The 18,123-nt window shown below is 48.6% G+C and overlaps 1 protein-coding gene across 16 annotated transcripts in view; it reads right to left on the reverse strand.

The window, feature by feature from the left end:
• The window catches only part of EVC (EvC ciliary complex subunit 1), a 117,597-nt gene that overhangs the window by 24,817 nt on the left and 74,657 nt on the right, over positions 1–18,123 (reverse strand). For 14 of the 16 annotated variants that reach the window (XM_063723307.1, XM_063723309.1, XM_063723313.1 and 11 more), the window contains 7 exons: positions 16,217–16,326; positions 12,892–13,102; positions 11,340–11,546; positions 8,068–8,212; positions 5,300–5,411; positions 1,781–1,907; positions 474–567 (listed from right to left, as the gene is read on the reverse strand). In XM_063723307.1, the coding sequence (XP_063579377.1) occupies positions 474–567; positions 1,781–1,907; positions 5,300–5,411; positions 8,068–8,212; positions 11,340–11,546; positions 12,892–13,102; positions 16,217–16,326 (1,006 nt within the window). Of the gene's footprint in view, positions 1–473; positions 568–1,780; positions 1,908–5,299; positions 5,412–8,067; positions 8,213–11,339; positions 11,547–12,891; positions 13,103–16,216; positions 16,327–18,123 lie in introns of those variants that run through there. The other 2 variants (XM_054553699.2, XM_024246582.3) reach the window with 1 other exon arrangement.

The following is an 18,123-nucleotide window of genomic DNA, read 5'->3' on the forward strand; positions in this document are numbered from 1 at the left end:
TTCCACTCTACCCAGCTGACTGGAAGACTTAATGAAGCAGCAAGCAACTGAAAACCCAGCACCAGTGTGACAGCTTTTGTTTTAGTAGATCTCTGTGTTCTCACACCACCTTCTGAGTCACTCTCTCATTACCAGGTTAAAAAATCCTGTTGTGATGTCACTGAAGTTGTCGCTGGCAGGGGTGGGAGGAGGGCTTATTATCCCCACTTTACAGATGGAAAAATGGAGTCAGTTAGGAGACACAGCCAGTGAACACCAGACCCAGGAACTGGAATTATCAAATGCTAGAGAGCAAGTGGGCCTGCAGGGTGGCCTAGCCAAGCCTGCTCATTTACAGACAAGGTCACAAAAGCCCAGAGAGGCTAGGCACAATGCCTAAGGTCACACAGCTAGTTAGTGGCCAGTGTGGAACTAGAACCCATATCTCTTAGCCCAGAGCGCTTCCCGCTGCAGTGCAAGCATCTGTGACTCACCCAGCAGCCCACGCTTAGCAGGGAACAGTTTGCTTTCAGGGAGGGGCACTCGGGCCAAGGCTGCCAGCTCAGAGATGAAGTTCTGTTCAGCTTCCTGAAATGCAAGCAGAGAGGAACATTCAGCTGGGCTTCCCTCTGACTTCTCTTAATCCCTCTCCACTTGAGTGAATTCTGACACTCGAAGCTGGCCACTGGGGACCACGTCCCCAGTGTGGAGGAGAATTTTCTAAGATACATCCCAGAGAGGAGAGGAGCAGGAGGACACACTGGCATCTACCAGCTCCTGCTGCATAACTGTGGGTCCTCACTCACACCGGCCATCGGTCTTCAGTTGACAGAGTACACTGAGGTCAGAGGGCCTCAGTGACCTGCCCGGAGCAGGTACAGCAGAATAGGATGGGACACACTTCTGCCCGACTCCACAGGCTGGGCTCTTAACTGCCAACACTGTGGTGTAAAGACACACCGGAATTCCATGACGCATTAACTTTGTGACCCTGGATAGCAACTTAACCCATGCGTGCCTCAGTTTGTCCATCTGTAATGTGGACAATAGCAGTAACCTCTTTTGTTGGAAAGCGTGTGCAAAGCTCTCAGCTCATGACTATCTATCATAGACCCTCAATAAGTACCTATCGGCCACCACTGCTGTATTCTTATCACTGTTACTCTGCGATTGCCGTCGCCAGTGGAGAACACTCTGAAAGGGCCACCACTCTGCTAAATGCTTCCATTCTGGAAGATTTGATTTTTTTAAAGGCAGCCACTTTGCTTAGCCACACTTTATACTCTCACCTTACATCTCACTGTATAACCTCACACAAATGGTATTTTCTGTGATGAAATATGCACTTTATATCATGAGAGCTGAGCTTCCTGTTTGCTGTAAATAAAGTGTAAACTTTAGCTACCGCCAACACTGCCTGAGTGACACAGAGGTCACCATTACACCGGAAGCCTCCTGGTGGCCATGCGTACACAGGGGAATGCTCAATTCTCTGTCAGCTCCATAGATGAGGCCTGACCAGCTGCTCAGGGCCTGGCCCTGCTTAGGGTGCTGCAGCCACTGGAGGGATCCACACAGGCCACACCTGCCCTCCAGGGGCTCAGGGTCCTAAGGTGAGGCTGACACACCCTCAGCAGGTGAGACTCAGCGGGTCAACGATGCCACAGGCAGGGAAGTGCAGGGACCAAGGGGTCCCCTCACAACAGTCCCCATGGCTGACCCGCGGTCACAGGCTGGCTTCAGCTATTTCTGCTCCTCTTTAAACCACTGCTTTTGGAAGGTCCAGTTCTGTAACTTGTACCTGCAGCTGGGTCTCCAGCTGGGCTTCCAGAAGGTCCATAACTCCTGCCTGCTGCTGTTGGGCGTGCAGACGCATCTGCTGGTGCACCGGGAACTGGGCCAGGAACCTCTTCTGCTGGGACAGCATCCTGGGGGGAGGAAGGCAGGCAGGCTGGCAGGTAGGCAGGAAGGGAGGGAGGAAGGGAGGGAGGAAGGAAAGGAGAGAGGGAAGGAGGGAGGGAGGGAGAAGGAAGGCAGGGAGGCCGCTGATCCCTGGGAGCCCCAAGAGGGGCCTGGCCATCAGGGGTACCATTCACAGCAGCCCCAGCTCCAGTCCCCACAGGCAGGCTGCCTCTCCATCAAAGTGGACGCTCTTTACAATGAGGGAGTTTACAGAGTCCTGCCCACACACTTTGCATGTGATCTTTGGAGGAGCTTCAAGACACCAGCAGGACAGAGTAGAAAAGCCAGGGGGAAGAAGCCCAGAGAGGTGGGGGCCTCCCTCAGGACACACATCTGTGAAGTGGCTGAGCAGAAGGTGGCATCTTCTCATGAGAAAACAATCTTACCCCCAGGGAGGAGCATTCTCCTAAAAGGACCAGAGGCCTACTGGCTACCCATCCCTGATTTTAAACTCAGAATTGCCCTGGCCCCTCCCTTGTAAAATGAGAAGCTTCTTGGGATGCAGCCTCTGGGAAATCCCAAATATGACAGGCAGCCCTGTTACTCTCAGAGAGGGGGACAGAGCTGGAACAGAGGCCGGGTCCCTGAGCCCCAGGGCCCACCTCCCTCTCTGGACGCCCTCAGTTCCTCAGCAAACAGGAACATCCAAATCCAGCCACTCTGTTTCCATTATTGCTCCCTGCCTGCCTCCTTCCCATCTTTTAGGGCAGATTTTCTGAAAGGGGTCGAATTTCTAGACCTGAAGGCAGGGCCGCCTTTAGCATGGATAGGCAGCTGTGCATGTGGAGTGCTCCAAGGTGTGAAAATGCCACCCTGCTCCTACCTCACACTCTTCTGTCTGCCAGTAACACCTTTCCTCTCTGTTTTTGCCCAGCAAATTCCTGTGCACTCTACAAGACCCCATCATCCATCCCTCCACCCCTCACTCCCTTCCTCCGTCCCTCCCTCCCTCCATCCACTCATTCCTTCATTAAAGTATCTCTGGCCTGCCAGGTGCTGTGCTGGGTTCTGAGACAAAGGTGTGAACAGAGACTCACAGTCCCTGTCCTCATGGAGCTCTAGTTTGAGTGGCAGGAAGGAGGTTGGACAGTAAACAAATCACTCATGTGGCAGAGCTGAGGCCAGCGCTCCAGACTGCAGCCTCTCTCACACCTTCAAGGAGGCCAAGTTCCACTAGAAACCGTGCCTATGGACATGAATAGACATTCCTAAAAAAAAAAGACACACAAATGGCCAAGAAGCATGTGAAAAAACACTGAGCATGACTCATCGTCAGAGGAATGCAAACTAAAGCCACAAGGAGATATCATCTTACCCCAGTTAGAATGGCTATCACTAAAAAGACAAACTATAACACGGTGAGGATGTGGAGAAAAGGGAACACTTATGCACCGTTGGTGAGAACGTACATTAGTGCAGCCTGTATGGAAAACAGCATGATTTCTCAGAGAACTAAAAATAGAACGACCATTTGATCCAGCAATCCCACTTCCGGGGATCTACCCAAAGGAAAATAAATCAGTATATCAGAAAGATACCTCCTGTTCTTTTGTGTTTATTGCATTATTCACAATAGCAAAGATATGGAATCAACCTAAGTGTCCATCAATGGAGGATTGGATAAGGAAAATGTGGTCCATATACACAATGGAATACCACTCAGCCATAAAAAAGAATGAAATCATGTCTTTTGCAGCAACGTGGATGGAACTGGACGCCATTTTCTTAAGTGAAACAACTCAGAAACAGAAAGATCTCATGTTTTCAGTTATGAGTGGGAGCTCAATAATGTGTGCACATGGACACAGCAAGTAGAATGACGGGCCGGGCACAGTGGCTCACACCTGTAATCCCAGCACTGAGAGGCCAAGGCGGGTGAATCACCTGAGGTCAGGAGTTTGAGACCGGCCTGGCCAACATGGTGAAACCCCATCTCTACTAAAAATACAAAAAAATTAGCTGGGCATGGTGGTGCGTGCCTGTAATCCCAGCTACTCGGGAGACTGAGGCAAGAGAATTGCTTGAACCCGGGAGGCAGAGGTTGCAGTGAGCTGAGATCACACCACTGCATTCCAGCCTGGGTAACAGAGCAAGACTCCGTCTTCAAAAAAAAAAAAAAGAGTGGAAGGATGGACAACAGAGACACAGAAGGGCGGCGGGACGACGGGATGGGAGTGGATGATGAGAAATTAATGGGTAAAACATACACTATTTGGGTGATGGTTACAATGAAGTCTCAGACTTCACCACTATTCAATATAGCTATGTCACAAAACTGTACTGTCACTCCTTCAAAAAAAATAAAAAGAAAAGAAACTGCCTCTCTGAATTCAAGGAGGTGCGGCCCGGAGGGAAGGGCGTCAAGAGCCATATATAAGCTGTGAGTCACCGATAGGCTCATGCAACCCCTCTCCCAACACTGGGCTTCCTTTTCCATTTCCATAAAGCAGGTTGGCCCAGGTGGCTGCTGAGGCTCCTTCTCTTGGATCACCTGGGTCAAAGTGAAGCCCTTGGACCACATGTATCAGAATCCCTTGGTGGGGAGGGGTGCGGCTAAAATTCAGATTCTTGGGCTCTCCTCACACTCTCTGAGCCCGAGTCTCCAGGTGTGGGCCCAGAACCTGCAAGTTTCACAGGAAAGCCGAGTGATGCTTCTGCACCCCACAACCGAGGACCTGCCGGACCGTAGTTTGCTGGGAGCCTGGAAAGTCAGGGCAAGTTCGGTCTGTGCAAACCCTGCAGCAGGGCGTTTCCTGACACCTGTTACTGAGCAGCCTCCTAAGAACAGCCCGGTTGGCGGGCCCCTTCACTTAGGCCTTGTGAGGCCCAGAGAAGCCAGGAGAGCCAAGCCTGCCTTCTGACCTCCAGCACTGCGGGACAAGGAGTCTGCATGGCTTGAACTGTTACATTTGCGTTCATTGTGATGGTCACAGTTACAGGAAGCAGCCACCTCTTCCTCACTTCCCTGTCCTCTCACTGTGCTTCTGCGGGTCACCTCCCAGGTAAACAACCTGCCCCCAAATCCTTGTCAAGGTCTGCTTCTGAGAATACCCAAAGTACGAGAGGGGAGGCGCGTGTCTAAACATGGCTTAGACCTGTGTCCGGGCTGTGAATGCCACTTAAACCTGGGAATGAAGCCGCCACCACACCTTGACCTGCTCACTTATTTGTGCCAGGTGCCATTCCAGGTGCTGCATGGAGGGCAGAGACCAGGATGGAAACAGCGGGTGAGGAAGGCCGACAGCCCCCAAGTCCACGGGCAATGCACGCGATGGCACCTGCTGACGGTGACACAGAGAGATACGCCATGTGAAGGGGTAGACAACACCCCTACGTGGGACCTCAGTTGGGACCTCACCTCTGGTGGACCGCCTGGGAGGTCTCATGAGCGCCACCTGCCATTCTGCTGCCAGACGAAGGGTTGCTGAGTTCTTGCTTTTTCCGCAGTTTGTAATTTTCCATCCTCTCACCTAGACCATTTAACACAGGACAATCAAGGGGTCTGTTTGGAGGATCGACTGTGCCAGGTCTGGGGCAGATGCTGGGGTGCAGGGTGAGTGGGACACACCAGCTCTCAAAGAGTGTATCCTTCCACCAGCACAGGGATAGGGCGTTGTGTGCGCAAACAGCACAGCTTCCATCATGGACCAGGCACTGCAGAGGGAAACTATGATGCGCCCTGTCCACCTGCTCCACCTCTAGCTTTCTTGTATCAGGAGAAAGGGGGGCCGACTAAGAAAAAGTCGACACTGAGAAGGCACCACAAAGAGCTCAAAAGCCACACTGTAAAGGAAAAGTGATTGGCCAGGCAGAGTGAGGGCACAGTGCTGAAGTGAGTGCTCTCCAAGGAGCTAGGAAGTCTGGGCTCTGAAGTTATGCCCCGTTTCTTGGAGCTCCTTCTTGTTTGCAGGTTAAGCTGCTCAGAAAACTCTTGGCTTTTAAAAGCTTTAAAAGTAAAGTGAGGCCGGGTGAGGTGGCTCACGCTTGTAATCCCAGCACTTTGGGAGGCCGAGATGGGTGGATCACCTGAAGTCAGGAGTTCAAGACCAGCCTGGCCAACACGGTGAAACCCTGTCTCTACTAAAAGTACAAAAATTAGCCAGGCGTAGTGACATGTGTCTGTAATCCCAGCTACTTGGGAGGCTGAGGTAGGAGAACTGCTGGAACACAGGAGGCAGAGGTTGCAGTGAGCCGAGATCATGCCACTGCACTCCAGTCTGGGCGACTGAGTGAGACTCAGGCTCAAAAAAAAAAAAAAAAAAAAAAGGTGATGAGGCTGCCTGAGACAGGCATGGTTTAGACTTGTCATCCCAGTATAATTATTAATAGGGCCCTTGGTTTGGACAGCTAACTATAGGATTACCTCTTCAAGGTACCTTTCAGCTGAAAACTCACTCAAGGATCAGTGGCCACGGCAGGAGGCCCATCACACTTAACTAGCTGGGAGAGCTTGCTGGTACTTACAGGGAGATTGAACCTGGATGGCCTCTGGGGACATAGCATGTATGGCTCTTAAATAAAACAGATTAATAAATAAGGAAAAAGGAGGTGATGTAGCTTAAGTTAAGCTATATTGTTTCAATGTGTTTACTGTGAAATCCCTGCATGAGAGCTGGGGTATCAGGAAGCAGGAAATAAGAGCTGAGAGGATGGATGGGGGCTGGGGTGGGGCAGTCTCCAACCCTAGTCCCACAGATGGGGAAATCAAGGCCTACCAAGGGAAAGAGACATGCCCCAGTTCTGGAATGTTCTGGAGTAGCAAGCAATCATATCTGTCTCCTGCTAAATGAGCCCAACTCTTCCTTTGGAAAACCTGGCAGATCTCTGGGCATGTGCCCAGATTTTATTTGAATCTAGGCCTCAAATTCCTCAGGAGAACGGGAAGACAGAGGTGGCCTCTGGGCTCAGCTGAGAGGAGAAACACTCAGGGAAGACTCTCCCAGGATTGATTCCAATTCCAGTCCTTGGACATGCCAGGCAAAGCCCATCAGAGAAGTGGAATCCCACCTGCTTGGAAGCTCTGGATTCAGGGGAGGGTGTTATAAGAAGTGGCGTTTAAGAAATTGGCTTCCAACCATCTTTATCTGTATGTTACTGGAACTGGGGATACTGTCCTTCTATCACCCCAGGGTGGCCTTTTACAAGAGCTCATGTGGGGAAAATTCTTGGGGTCTCGAACACCCCCTGGGCCACTGGGCTCATGGTCACTGTAGTGGCTTTAACTAAGTAGGTGTCCATCTCTTTGACCACCAAGAAGCTCACAGACAAAATCATTGAACGTCTAATTAGGATTTGCAGGCAGATGTCCTAGATCAGGGGTCCCCAACCCCTGGGCCACAAACTAGTACTGGTCCCTGGCCTGTTAGAAACCCAGCCACACAGCAAGATGTGAGCAGCAGATGAGTGAGCGAAGCTTCATCTGTATTTACAGCTGCTCCCCATCGCTCACATTACCGCCTGAGCTCCACCTCCTGTCACATCAGCAGTGGCATTAGAGTCTCATAGGAGCGTGAACCCTATTTCAAACTGCACAGGCGAGGGATCTAGGTTGTGCATTCCTTATGAGAATCTAATGCCTGATGATGTGCCACTGTCTCCCATAACCCCCAGATGGGATTGTCTAGCTGCAGGTAAACAAGCTCAGGGCTCCCACTGATTCTACATTATGGTGAGTTGTATAATTATTTCACTGTATATTCCATTGTAATAATAATAGAAATAAAATGCACAATAGATATAATGCACTCGAATCGTCTGAAACCACTTCCCCCTCACCCTGGTCTGTGGAAAAATAGTCTTCCACGAAACCAGTCCCTGGTGCTGAAAAGGCTGGGGACTGCTGACCTAGATAAGCCCTGGCCCTGACTCCATCTCAGTATCCTATCCTTGTTCTGAGTGATCGACTTAAAACACTCTCACTGCACTGGATGTGTCCTTATGCATACGTTTCTTTAAGTGCCTTTTGAAAAAGGCTTTTTGAGACAAAGCAGGGATAAATACATTAAAACATTGAAAGAATTATATTCCCAAAAATAAAATTCACAACATCTGACATCCTATTCTGCCCCAAACTAAAAGCACACGTTGCCAGTCTCTTCCAGGGCTTCCCCTAGGGGCATCCCGTACCCTGCAGGGTCTTCAGGTGCTGCAGTTTTCTCTCCTCGTGGTCCTCCATGATCCTTCTGATTTGCTGGTAATACGCCTGCACCAGGCGGCTGACACCAGCGCTGGTCACGTAGACGCTCTCCACCGCCGCCTCCATCAGTGTCCTCTGAGGGGAGAAAGGAAGGACAGGGACAGCAGAGAAGTCACACGTGGGAGCCACCCACGGCCCATCCAGTCCCTGCCTCCCCGTGCCCTGGTTCAGATCTTCCACCTACTCATCAACCTGGATTGGTCAGGAAGCAGGCAGAGAGTGCATGGCTGGTTTAAACTAGTCATGGGAATCCTATCTTCTTAGGTCAGGGATGTCTAGGGCCAATGAAATGCGACGTTAGGGAAAGTCAGCTAAGAGGCCTTCCCCCGCCTTTTTTTTTTTTTTTTTTTTTTGAGATGGAGACTCACTCTGTTACCCAGGCTGGAGCACAATCTCGGCTCACTGCAACCACCGTCTCCTAGGTTCAAGTGATTTTCCTGCCTCAGCCTCCCAAGTAGCTGGGATTATAGGCACGCACCACTAGGCCTGGCTAATTTTTTGTATTTTTAGTAAAGATGGCGTTTTGCCATGTTGGCCAGGCTGGTCTCGAACTCCTGACCTCAGGTGATCTGCCCACCTCGGCCTCCCAAAGTGCTTGGATTACAGGCATGAGCCACCATGCCCAGCCAAGGCCTTCCGTTTCTAAACATTAAGGTGGAGGATCAGCAGGTGAAAGACTACTGTTCCCTCCTCCTGCCTGGAATGCAGGCCTGATGTCTGGAGTGACAGTGGCCATTTTAAGACTATGAAGCAACAAATTAACAGCAAGAATGCAGGGTCAGAAAGAGCCTCATCCTCAGTCACATCACAAACCCACTGTGGCAGCCTGGGCCACGCATCTCCCCATTTCTTGTGGTATGGGGTGAATAACTCCTATTTCTTTGAGCCATGTTACTTGCAGCTACATGCATTTCCACATGATACATCTTCAGACCAAAGCAGAAAAGACAGGAAACCCTGAGACATCCCATTACTGGGGATGTTTTGGTTGTGCACTGACAAAGTTATCATTCTTTTCTTCATAAGAGGATGGGCAAAAGCCAGAAAAGCTCATCCCCATTTTGGCAAATATTTATTGGATGGTGCTAGGCTTTGGGTAAGAAAAAATACCCACTTACTCTCACCACAGCATCTGAGAAAGGTACCTGAGCACACAGGTGGGGAGCAGAGGCTGCAGAGGTGAGGAGACTGTACAGCCCAGGGTGGCAGTGCAGATCTGAGCTGCTCTTCTAACTCCCAAGCCCCTCCTCATCCCTTACTGCCAATGGTTCTTTCCTTCTCCTCTGCCCCATCTGCAAAGGGGGCTCCCACTCCACCCCTCCAAGGACCTGGGCTCCAGCCTTGCACTTCCTATTGGGAGCTCCCATCCTCTTTCCCCGAAAGTAAGCAAACACACCCACATCTTCACATCCTGTGTGTACCTGCCTTCCTGCCACAGTAGAGCAGTGGACACCCCACTCTGCACCCACCTCCCCTCCCTTCGCCAGGCCCTCGATCCTTGGCCACCCCTTCTCTCCTCCTCCTCAGTTTTTTTTCTGGCCAGTCTCCCTGTACCCATCGGCACACACCTTTGCACTACTGTTCCAGGAAGCCCCTGAATACAGGTTGAATAAATGACCGTTCTTCTAGAAACTAAACTCAATGCTTTTCTGGTTTTTTGTTTGTTTTTTAGATAGAGTCTAGCTATGTCACCCAGGCTGGAGTGCAGTGGTGTGATCTTGGCTCACTGCAACCTCCGCCTCCCAGGTTCAAGTGAGTCTCCTGCCTCAGCCTCCCGAGTAGCTGGGATTACAGGCGCACACCACCACACCTACCTAATTTTTGTATTTTTAGTAGAGACGGGGTTTCACTGTGTTGGCCAGGCTGGTCTCAAACTCCTGACCTCGTGATCTGCCAGCCTCGGCCTCCCAAAGTGCTGGGATTACAGGCGTGAGCCACCTCGCCCGGCCTCACTTTACTTTTACTTTTTTGTAAGTGTGAAGTTGTGGTGGTACTCATTTTCCAATCTCGACTCAAAATCCCTCTGGAAAGCTGAGGACAAAATATGACACCCCTATATTTTGTTCCATTTCCACGCAGCGAGCATTTACTATTAGGTAACATGTGGACAATTCTAGGGACGGGGTGACATTCCCAATATCACCAGCCAGGGACAGCCCTAATGTTTGGATAATCTGAGGCAGATGTGAGATATTTAGAATAAGACAGGGTGTTGCAGAAATGTGGGTCCAGCCTCTTTGCTGCACAGACACACAAAGTGACTTGTTTTATTGAGATGAAAGGAACCCCTTGGAGGGCTCCTGCACTTCCCGATGCCAGGGCTGCCTGCTGGGCACAGGGCTGTAACCTGCTGCTGTCTGCCAGCCACAGACACCCTGCCTGCAGTGGCCTGCAGCGAGCGAGGTGCTGTAAGGGGTGCCCCACCTCTCCTTACAGCTTGTAAGGGAGGCACCAGGCAGATGCAGCATGTGTGCTGGTCATTCTCCTGCAGCCCCGGTGCTGCCACTCACTAGGTTGGAGGCTGGAAATGTATCCTTTGCCCAATCGTAGGCCTCTTTTTCCCAGTGGGAAGCAAAATGATCCTGACCGTGCAAGGGATGTGGGGAAAATCCAGTAAGACGAGGCAGGAAGAAGCCCTTAGTTAGACTTAAGTGCAATGCTAATATGACTTCCTACTGTTATCATTTTTATCACTATTATTTATGATTATTGTTAGTATAAGGAGTTAAACCACTGCCTACTCAAGCTGAACTGATTTTTAGCGGCATTGCTCAGCCGTCAGAATGAACTCCAGAAAGCTCCAATGTCTCAGCAGAGGCGGCCAGGGGCAGGGAAAGCACACATCTCTCTGAGAGAGGGATTTGAGTTTGGATCCTGGTTCTGCCACTGACCAGCTGTGTGGCTCTGGGTGACACCACGTCTCACTCAGTGCTGCTGTAAAGACAGAGCCAGTGCTCAGGATGATGCAGCGCAGGGCCTAACAGCAGGAGCAGAACCTGTGATCTGCTGTGACTGATCCTCCCCATTCTGCGAGGGAGAAGATCCCATCTTACAGATGAGAAAATCAAGACATGGAGAAGTCAGGTAAAGTCTACTAGGCCACAAGCTCCATGAACGGTGTGGCAAGGAGCAGACCCAGGCATGGACCCTACCCTGAACCTTCTTGCCCTCGGTGTCCCCAGGGACAGAGGTCAGTGCATACCTTGAAGTCGTCCCTGTCCTTGGCCCGGCTCTTGGTGGCCGCATTCCGTGCGTGCACCAGCAGCGCCTGCCCAATGGCGCACTCCATGTGCTGCTGCAGAAGCTGCCCCACCTCCTGGGCCTCAGCCAGGAGCCGCTGCCGGAGCTGCAGCCGTGTCTGCTGCACCTCCTCCTCCAGCCGGCTGGCCTCCTCCAGCACACGCGCTTCCTGGGAAGGAAAGGACTGGGAGCAGGGGCCAAGTGCGCCTCTCACAGAGAAGCTCTGGCCAGGACTGGGATGTGGGGTTGGTTCTGTCCAGGGCCCAGGGGTTGGAAAAGGGATGGAGAAAGGGCAGAAAGAGGTGGCCTCTGGGCTTGCAAAAATCAATGGATGAGGTTAGGTGTCTCTGTCCCCAGAAAAAGGGCATTTATTGAGCACCAACTGTGTGCCCAGTACCATCTATGGCCCCTCACAAGATGGGGGTCTTACTCATCCTTCTAGAACGTCATGAGACCTGAACACTAGCACTGAGGAGGACACAAAGGCTCGGAGAAGTTAAGTAACTTTCTAAAGTCACACAGCAGAGCCAGGTTTTGAAGCCAGATGTGAGTCTCTTAGGATATCACAGAAGCTGAGGCAGGGCACACAGGGCCGAGGACTGCCTTTATTTGTAGAAATAAGGGAGAAAGAAGTGAGCAGGGCTGGAGCGAGGTCCGTCAGTCCTGCCTGCTCCTCGGAGCTCTCCTGGATAGAGCTAAAGAGACTGTGGGCTTGTGCCTCATTCGTGGGTCAAAGAGCAGTAGCTGCTCCCAGAGCTTGGTGGCTACATGCAGGAGGCCTAGAGCCAGCCTACCTAGGTGTAACTCCCAGCTCTACAACTTACTATTTCTTTCTTTCAACCTGTTATCACACTTCAAAGAGACCACAGAGGCCTTCTCTACCACACCCCCAATGACAACTGCACCTGTCCCCCTCTGATTCCGTATGGTTTTTCCAGTATACATTTCTCATTATATCAGCGATACTAAAAACTTTTGGTACATGGGTGGCCCCTACGGGGGCTCCATTATCTCCACTTGTTATGGTTAAATTGTGTCCTCTCAAAATTCATATGTTGAAGCCCTGACCCCAAGTACCTCAAAATGGGAGGTCAGTAAGTGGATAGTGCCTTTGAGGAGGTGATTAAGGTCAAGTGAGGTCATTAGCATGGAACGTGATCCAATATGCCTGGTGTCCTTATAAGAAGAGATGGGACACCCACAGAAGAAGGACCTGGAGGACACAGGTTGAAGACTGTCATCTACAAGCCAGGGAGGGCGGTCTCAGAATCAAAGCGGCCCTGCCCACACCCTTATCTCAGAATTCTGGCCTCCAGGATGGTGAGCAGGGAAATGTGTGCAGTGTAAGCCGCCCGGTCTGTGGGACCTTGCTATGGCAGCCCCAGCGAACAAATACCCCACCCTGCAGCACCAGGGGTGTTAGGATTCGGGTTCTGGCAAACCTGCTGGAAGCTGGGGCCTGCTACAGGGGCACCGTCTGTCTGGAATGGGTAGGGCCACCATGCTGGTCTTACCAGGGCCCTGAGCAGCTGCCACTGATGCTCGTCCAGGCACTGGGAGGACCCCTGCTCCAGTGCACGCTGTTCCCGCAGCTCCTGCAGGAGGTGCTTCTTCCCCGACAGCCGCATCTGCGTCAGGGTGGCCAGGGTGTTGCCGCGGAGTGCCAGCCTCCGGAGGGCCGAGCGCAACAGCAGGTCATGCCCCTGCAGGACACACCGCGTGGACCTTTGAGGAAAGCAGGTGAGGGGTGGGGTCAATGCCCTTGGCTTCACGAAGCCAGTGACAAGCTCCCCAAACAGCCACAGCCCACAAGAAGCCCCTCCAAAAGGAAGCAGGTTGGAATCACCGCCCTCTGCTGCCATCCTCTTAGGCATGGGTGGTCCCTCGGCACCACGCCGCCATCTGCTTGTCTATTAATCTTTTTAACCTCATCACATCCTGCCTGGCTGTCCAATGCATGTGTACAGCAGCCTATGGTATGCAGCCACTAGAATTAATGGCATGACTCTAAATCAGCACATCCAAAGCTGAAATCTTGAGCTAATTGAGTTCCTATTTCAGTGATTCATGTAAAAAACCTCAGCCTGCCAGAGAGGTTCAACATTTGGTTGTATAACTTGAGGTGTCTGCTGAGAGGCTGAGAGGTGAACAGAGGTCTGACAGTCAGCTGCCAAGAGGCTGGCAAACACTCCAGGCTTTTTGGTGGGTGCCTTCATCCTAGGAATAAAAGCCATTTCCCACTAAGACCTAATTCAGAATCAGCTAAATTCCAACACGGGTGGAGTGAATCTCCCACTATCCAAAATTCCTGCTAGAAGTAACATAAATCCTCTCTGGAAGAAGATCATATCATTTGAAGTCTTAAATTATCTCTACAATTTTTCACGCTTAGTGGTCATCATCCAATAAAAACACCCAGACATGCAAATAGATGAGAATTAACTAAAAATAAAGAGAAAAACAGACAATAGAAACATACCCACGAGATATCAGAAAACAGAATAGTCAGACATGACCTTTACACTAATTATGATTAATACGTTCCAGAAATTAAATGATAAGATGAAGAATTTCAGCAGATAACTATAAACTATACAAGGAATCAAATGGACATCCTAGAACTGAAAACACAATAACTGACATGAACGACTCAGGAGATGGGCTTAGCACCTGATAAAATATGGCTGAAGAGAGAGTGGCTGGAAGATACCTCAAAGGAAAATATCCATGCTGAACCACAGAGAAGAAAATAATCAAAAATACAGAGTAGCATGTAAGAGACATATGGGATAAAGTGGAAAAGCCTCATAAATCCTGTCACTGGAGTCCCAGAAAGAGAGGAGGGTGAGAATGGGCAGGGGAAGATCTAAAGAGAAAATATCTGAGAATTTTCATAAACTGATATGAAAACCCAAATATATATCAGCATGAGGATTTACATTAAACATAAATGGACTAAACATTAATGCAATTAAAAGACACAGGTTTTCAGGCTAGACAAATTCCCCAATCGCTCTCTGTTGTCCTCAGTATGGCTCACTAGGTGTCCCTGGTCCAAGCCTACTTATGTTTCCATCCTCTTGTTTGTTTATTTGTTTTTGAGACGGAGTCTCACTCTGTAGCCCAGGCTGGAGTGTAATGGTGCGATCTCAGCTCACTGCAACCTCTGCCTCCGGGGCTCAAGCAGTTCTCGTAACTCAGTCTCCCAAGTAGCTGGGATTACAGGCACCCGGCACCACGCCCAGCTAATTTTTTGTATTTTAGTAGAGACAGGGTTTCACCATGTTGCCCAGGGTGGTCTTGAACTCCTGAGCTCAGGCGATCTGCCCACCTCAGCCTCCCAAAGTGCTGGGATTACAGACATGAGCCACCACACCCGGCCTCCATCCTCTTCTGATGTTTCCCCTGTATTATCCAATTCCATAGCTAGACACCTGCTTCTTGATGGTATACACAATTTGTTTTCTGCAAAGGGCTGGGCAACTAAAAAATAGTTATATTGATCCCAAAGGAAAATAAATTGAAAATAAATTCTACCATAAAGACACATGCACTTATATGTTCACTGCAGTGCTATTCACGATAGCAAAGACACGGAATCAACCTAGGTGCTCATCAATGGTGGATTGGATAAAGAAAATGTGGTACATATACACCATGGAATACTATGCAGTCATAAAAAATAATGAAATCATGTTATTTGCAGTAACATGGATGCAGCTGGAGGCCATTATCCTAAGGAAACTAATGCAGACACAGAAAACCAAATACTGCATGTTCTCACTTATAGGCGGGAGCTAAACATTGGGCACACATAGATATAAGGATGGGAACAACAGACAATGGGAACTACAAGAGGGGGGTAAGGGTTAAAAAACTACCTATGGGGTGCTGCGTCCACTACCTGGGTGATGGGAGCTGTACCCCAATCCTCAGCATCATGCAATATACCTTTGTAACAAACCTGCACATGTGCCCTCTGAATCTAAAATTAAAGTTGAAAAATAAAACTAAAAAATAGCTATATCAAAAATTTTTTTCTCGGCTGGGCATGGTGGCTCACGTCTGTAATCCTAGCACTTTGGAAGGCTGAGGTGGGTGGATCATTTGAGGTTAGGAGTTTGAGACCAGCCTGGCCAACATGGTGAAACCCCATCTCTACAAAAATTAGCCAGGCATGATGGCGGGCACCTGTAATCCCAGCTACTCGGGAGGCTGAAGCTGGACAATCACTTGAACCCGGGAGGTGGAGGGAGGTTGCAGTGAGCCGAGATTGCACCACTGGACTCTAGCCTGGGCGACAGAGCGAGATTCTGTCTCAAGAAAAAAGAAAAAAAAATATATATATATATACATATGAAAGAAGGAAAAAAATACTTTCCAGCAAATTGGAAAGACCATATTGCACTAACAGTTATAGCAAAAATGTGAAAAATGAATATAAAAACTGATAATTGGGGAGTGGCTGCAATTGGACACAAGAGATCTTTTTACAATTGCGTTGTAGCAATTTTTGGGGTGATGGAAATGTTCTAAATTTGGATTGTGGTGATGGGGTAGAACTCTGTAAAATTTACTAAAAATCATTGAATTGTACTCGTAAAATAAATGTATGTAAACTATACCTGAAAAAAGCTGTTTAAAAAAGTTCCTATGACAGACAACTCTATGAAATAGATATCATTAGCCCATTTTATAGATAAGGAAATTGAGGCTAAGAAATGTTAAGTCATTTACATTCAAAGGAAGCCGAGGGGCAGTCAGTGTGCCCACTGTACAGATGAGGACGGAGCATCATGCAGGACACAAAGCCCTGGGCCTTCAGGGAGCTGTACTCACTCTTCAGTGAGGCCGCCCAGTCGGCCCAAGACGCCACGGATGGTGCCCTTGTGGTCCTCCCGCAGGTGTGTCTGCAGCACGCTGGACAGCGCACACTCCTCCATCCACACCTGAACTCAGGACAGAGGGACAGAGCAGGTATGTGGTTACTCACTTCAACAATCCTGCTTGCTCGGATTGTGCATTTTGTTTCTTGTGTGTGTGTGTTTCTTTTTTAAATCGCTCTATGCCCCAATTTCATTAACGTTTTCTCTTGTATTTTCTTCTAAAACCTTAAAATCTTTCCTATTTGCATTTAGGAAAAACGCAAATAGGAAAATTTTAAATACTCTAAATTGAAGTATCTAAAATTTATTTTCTGTGGAGTGAGGAAGGGATCTAATTTTCTCTGGATAAATGGATAACTAATTGTCCCAACAATGTTTATTAAATAATTTATTTTTTTCTGGCTTTCCTCTAATGCCAATTTGTCTTGTATAATTAACATATACACACACATCTTGTCCCAGCTTCTGTATTTTGTTCTATTGGTCTGTTTATTTCTGCACCAACACCATGCTTGCTAACGTTTAGCAATTAAACATCAATGCAGCGAGGGTAGGTCCTACCTTATCCTCTTGTTCAAAGCTGCCTTAGGTATTCTTGGTTGCTTTTCCTTTCACATGACTTTTAGGATCAGCTGGTCAAGTTTAGGGGAAAAAAGACTCGGGAATTTTCTCATAATTGGGTTGATTTTACAGATCAATTTGAAGAGAATCGCCATCTTTGGAAAACTGAGTTTTCCACCCCAAAACATGCCATTTCTCTCATTTTTCTTCATGCCTTCAATGACATTCTATAAACGTCTCCCTTAAGCTCTTATACATATTGGTCAACTTATTTTTAGGTAGCTTGTGGCTTTGATTCTGGAGATGATCTTTCTTTATCACTGGGTGTTGCTGGTATGGAGGCAATCTACTGGTTTGGGATACTGATTTTGTATGTGGTGACATTTCAGAGCAATCTTCATAGTTGTGACAGTTTGTAGATCCTTTTGGCTTTTCAATAGAGACATTCATATTATCCATAAATATGGTGCATAACATTTGATGTAGGAGCATCTGCTCATGCTAATTGACTGTGCTGTTCAGAACAGAATTTTTCATGGCCTGACTTATGGTCTGATCGATCTGTTATTTTTTTGTGAGATGGGGTATTACAATCTTCCATCATGGTTTCAATTTGTTCGTCTTTCAAGTCTGTCCAATTTTGCTTCATGTGTTTTGTGGCTAAATTGTTGTATATTCCTCTTACACTATGTAATGACTCATTTATTATCCCTAAAAAATGTTTTCTGCCTAAAGTATAATTTGTCAGATATTAGTATCATGCACTTTCTTTTGGTGGATATTTGCCTGGGATATTGTTTTCCTTCCCTTGACTTTCTAACTTTTGATGATCTAGCTGTGTCTCCTGTAATGCCACATAGCTAGATTAGGAAATGTGTTTTTTAGCAATCCGAATGAATCTGCTAGTATTTATTGTGACTAATGGGATGCTTGGACTTATTTCCCACCATCTAATCTTGTGTTTTCCAGGTATTATGAAATGTGCATTCTTCCCAACTTGTTTTTCTCTTTTATTGGATTCATCATTTTTTAGGTCTCTAACCTGCATTTTGGGATACTTTTTTCTCTACCTTGGAAGTGACATATTCTGCTTAGTTATTTTACTCTGTCAATGCACTGCAAAGGCCATCAGAGCTCCCCTAAGCTCCCCTAAGGCTGAACAGATTGGGTTATCACTTGATGTAGCAAGGGAGAACGTGTAGAGGGGTTAGAAAGGCCCAGGTGCGGGCTGTGGGAGGTGATTTGGGGAGGGCTTAATGAAGCCAGGCTTGGCTCAGCCAGGATGGGGTGTCTGGGCAT

The sequence above is a fragment of the Pongo abelii genome, chromosome 3, assembly GCF_028885655.2.
Source record: "Pongo abelii isolate AG06213 chromosome 3, NHGRI_mPonAbe1-v2.0_pri, whole genome shotgun sequence".
Lineage (NCBI taxonomy): Eukaryota > Metazoa > Chordata > Mammalia > Primates > Hominidae > Pongo > Pongo abelii.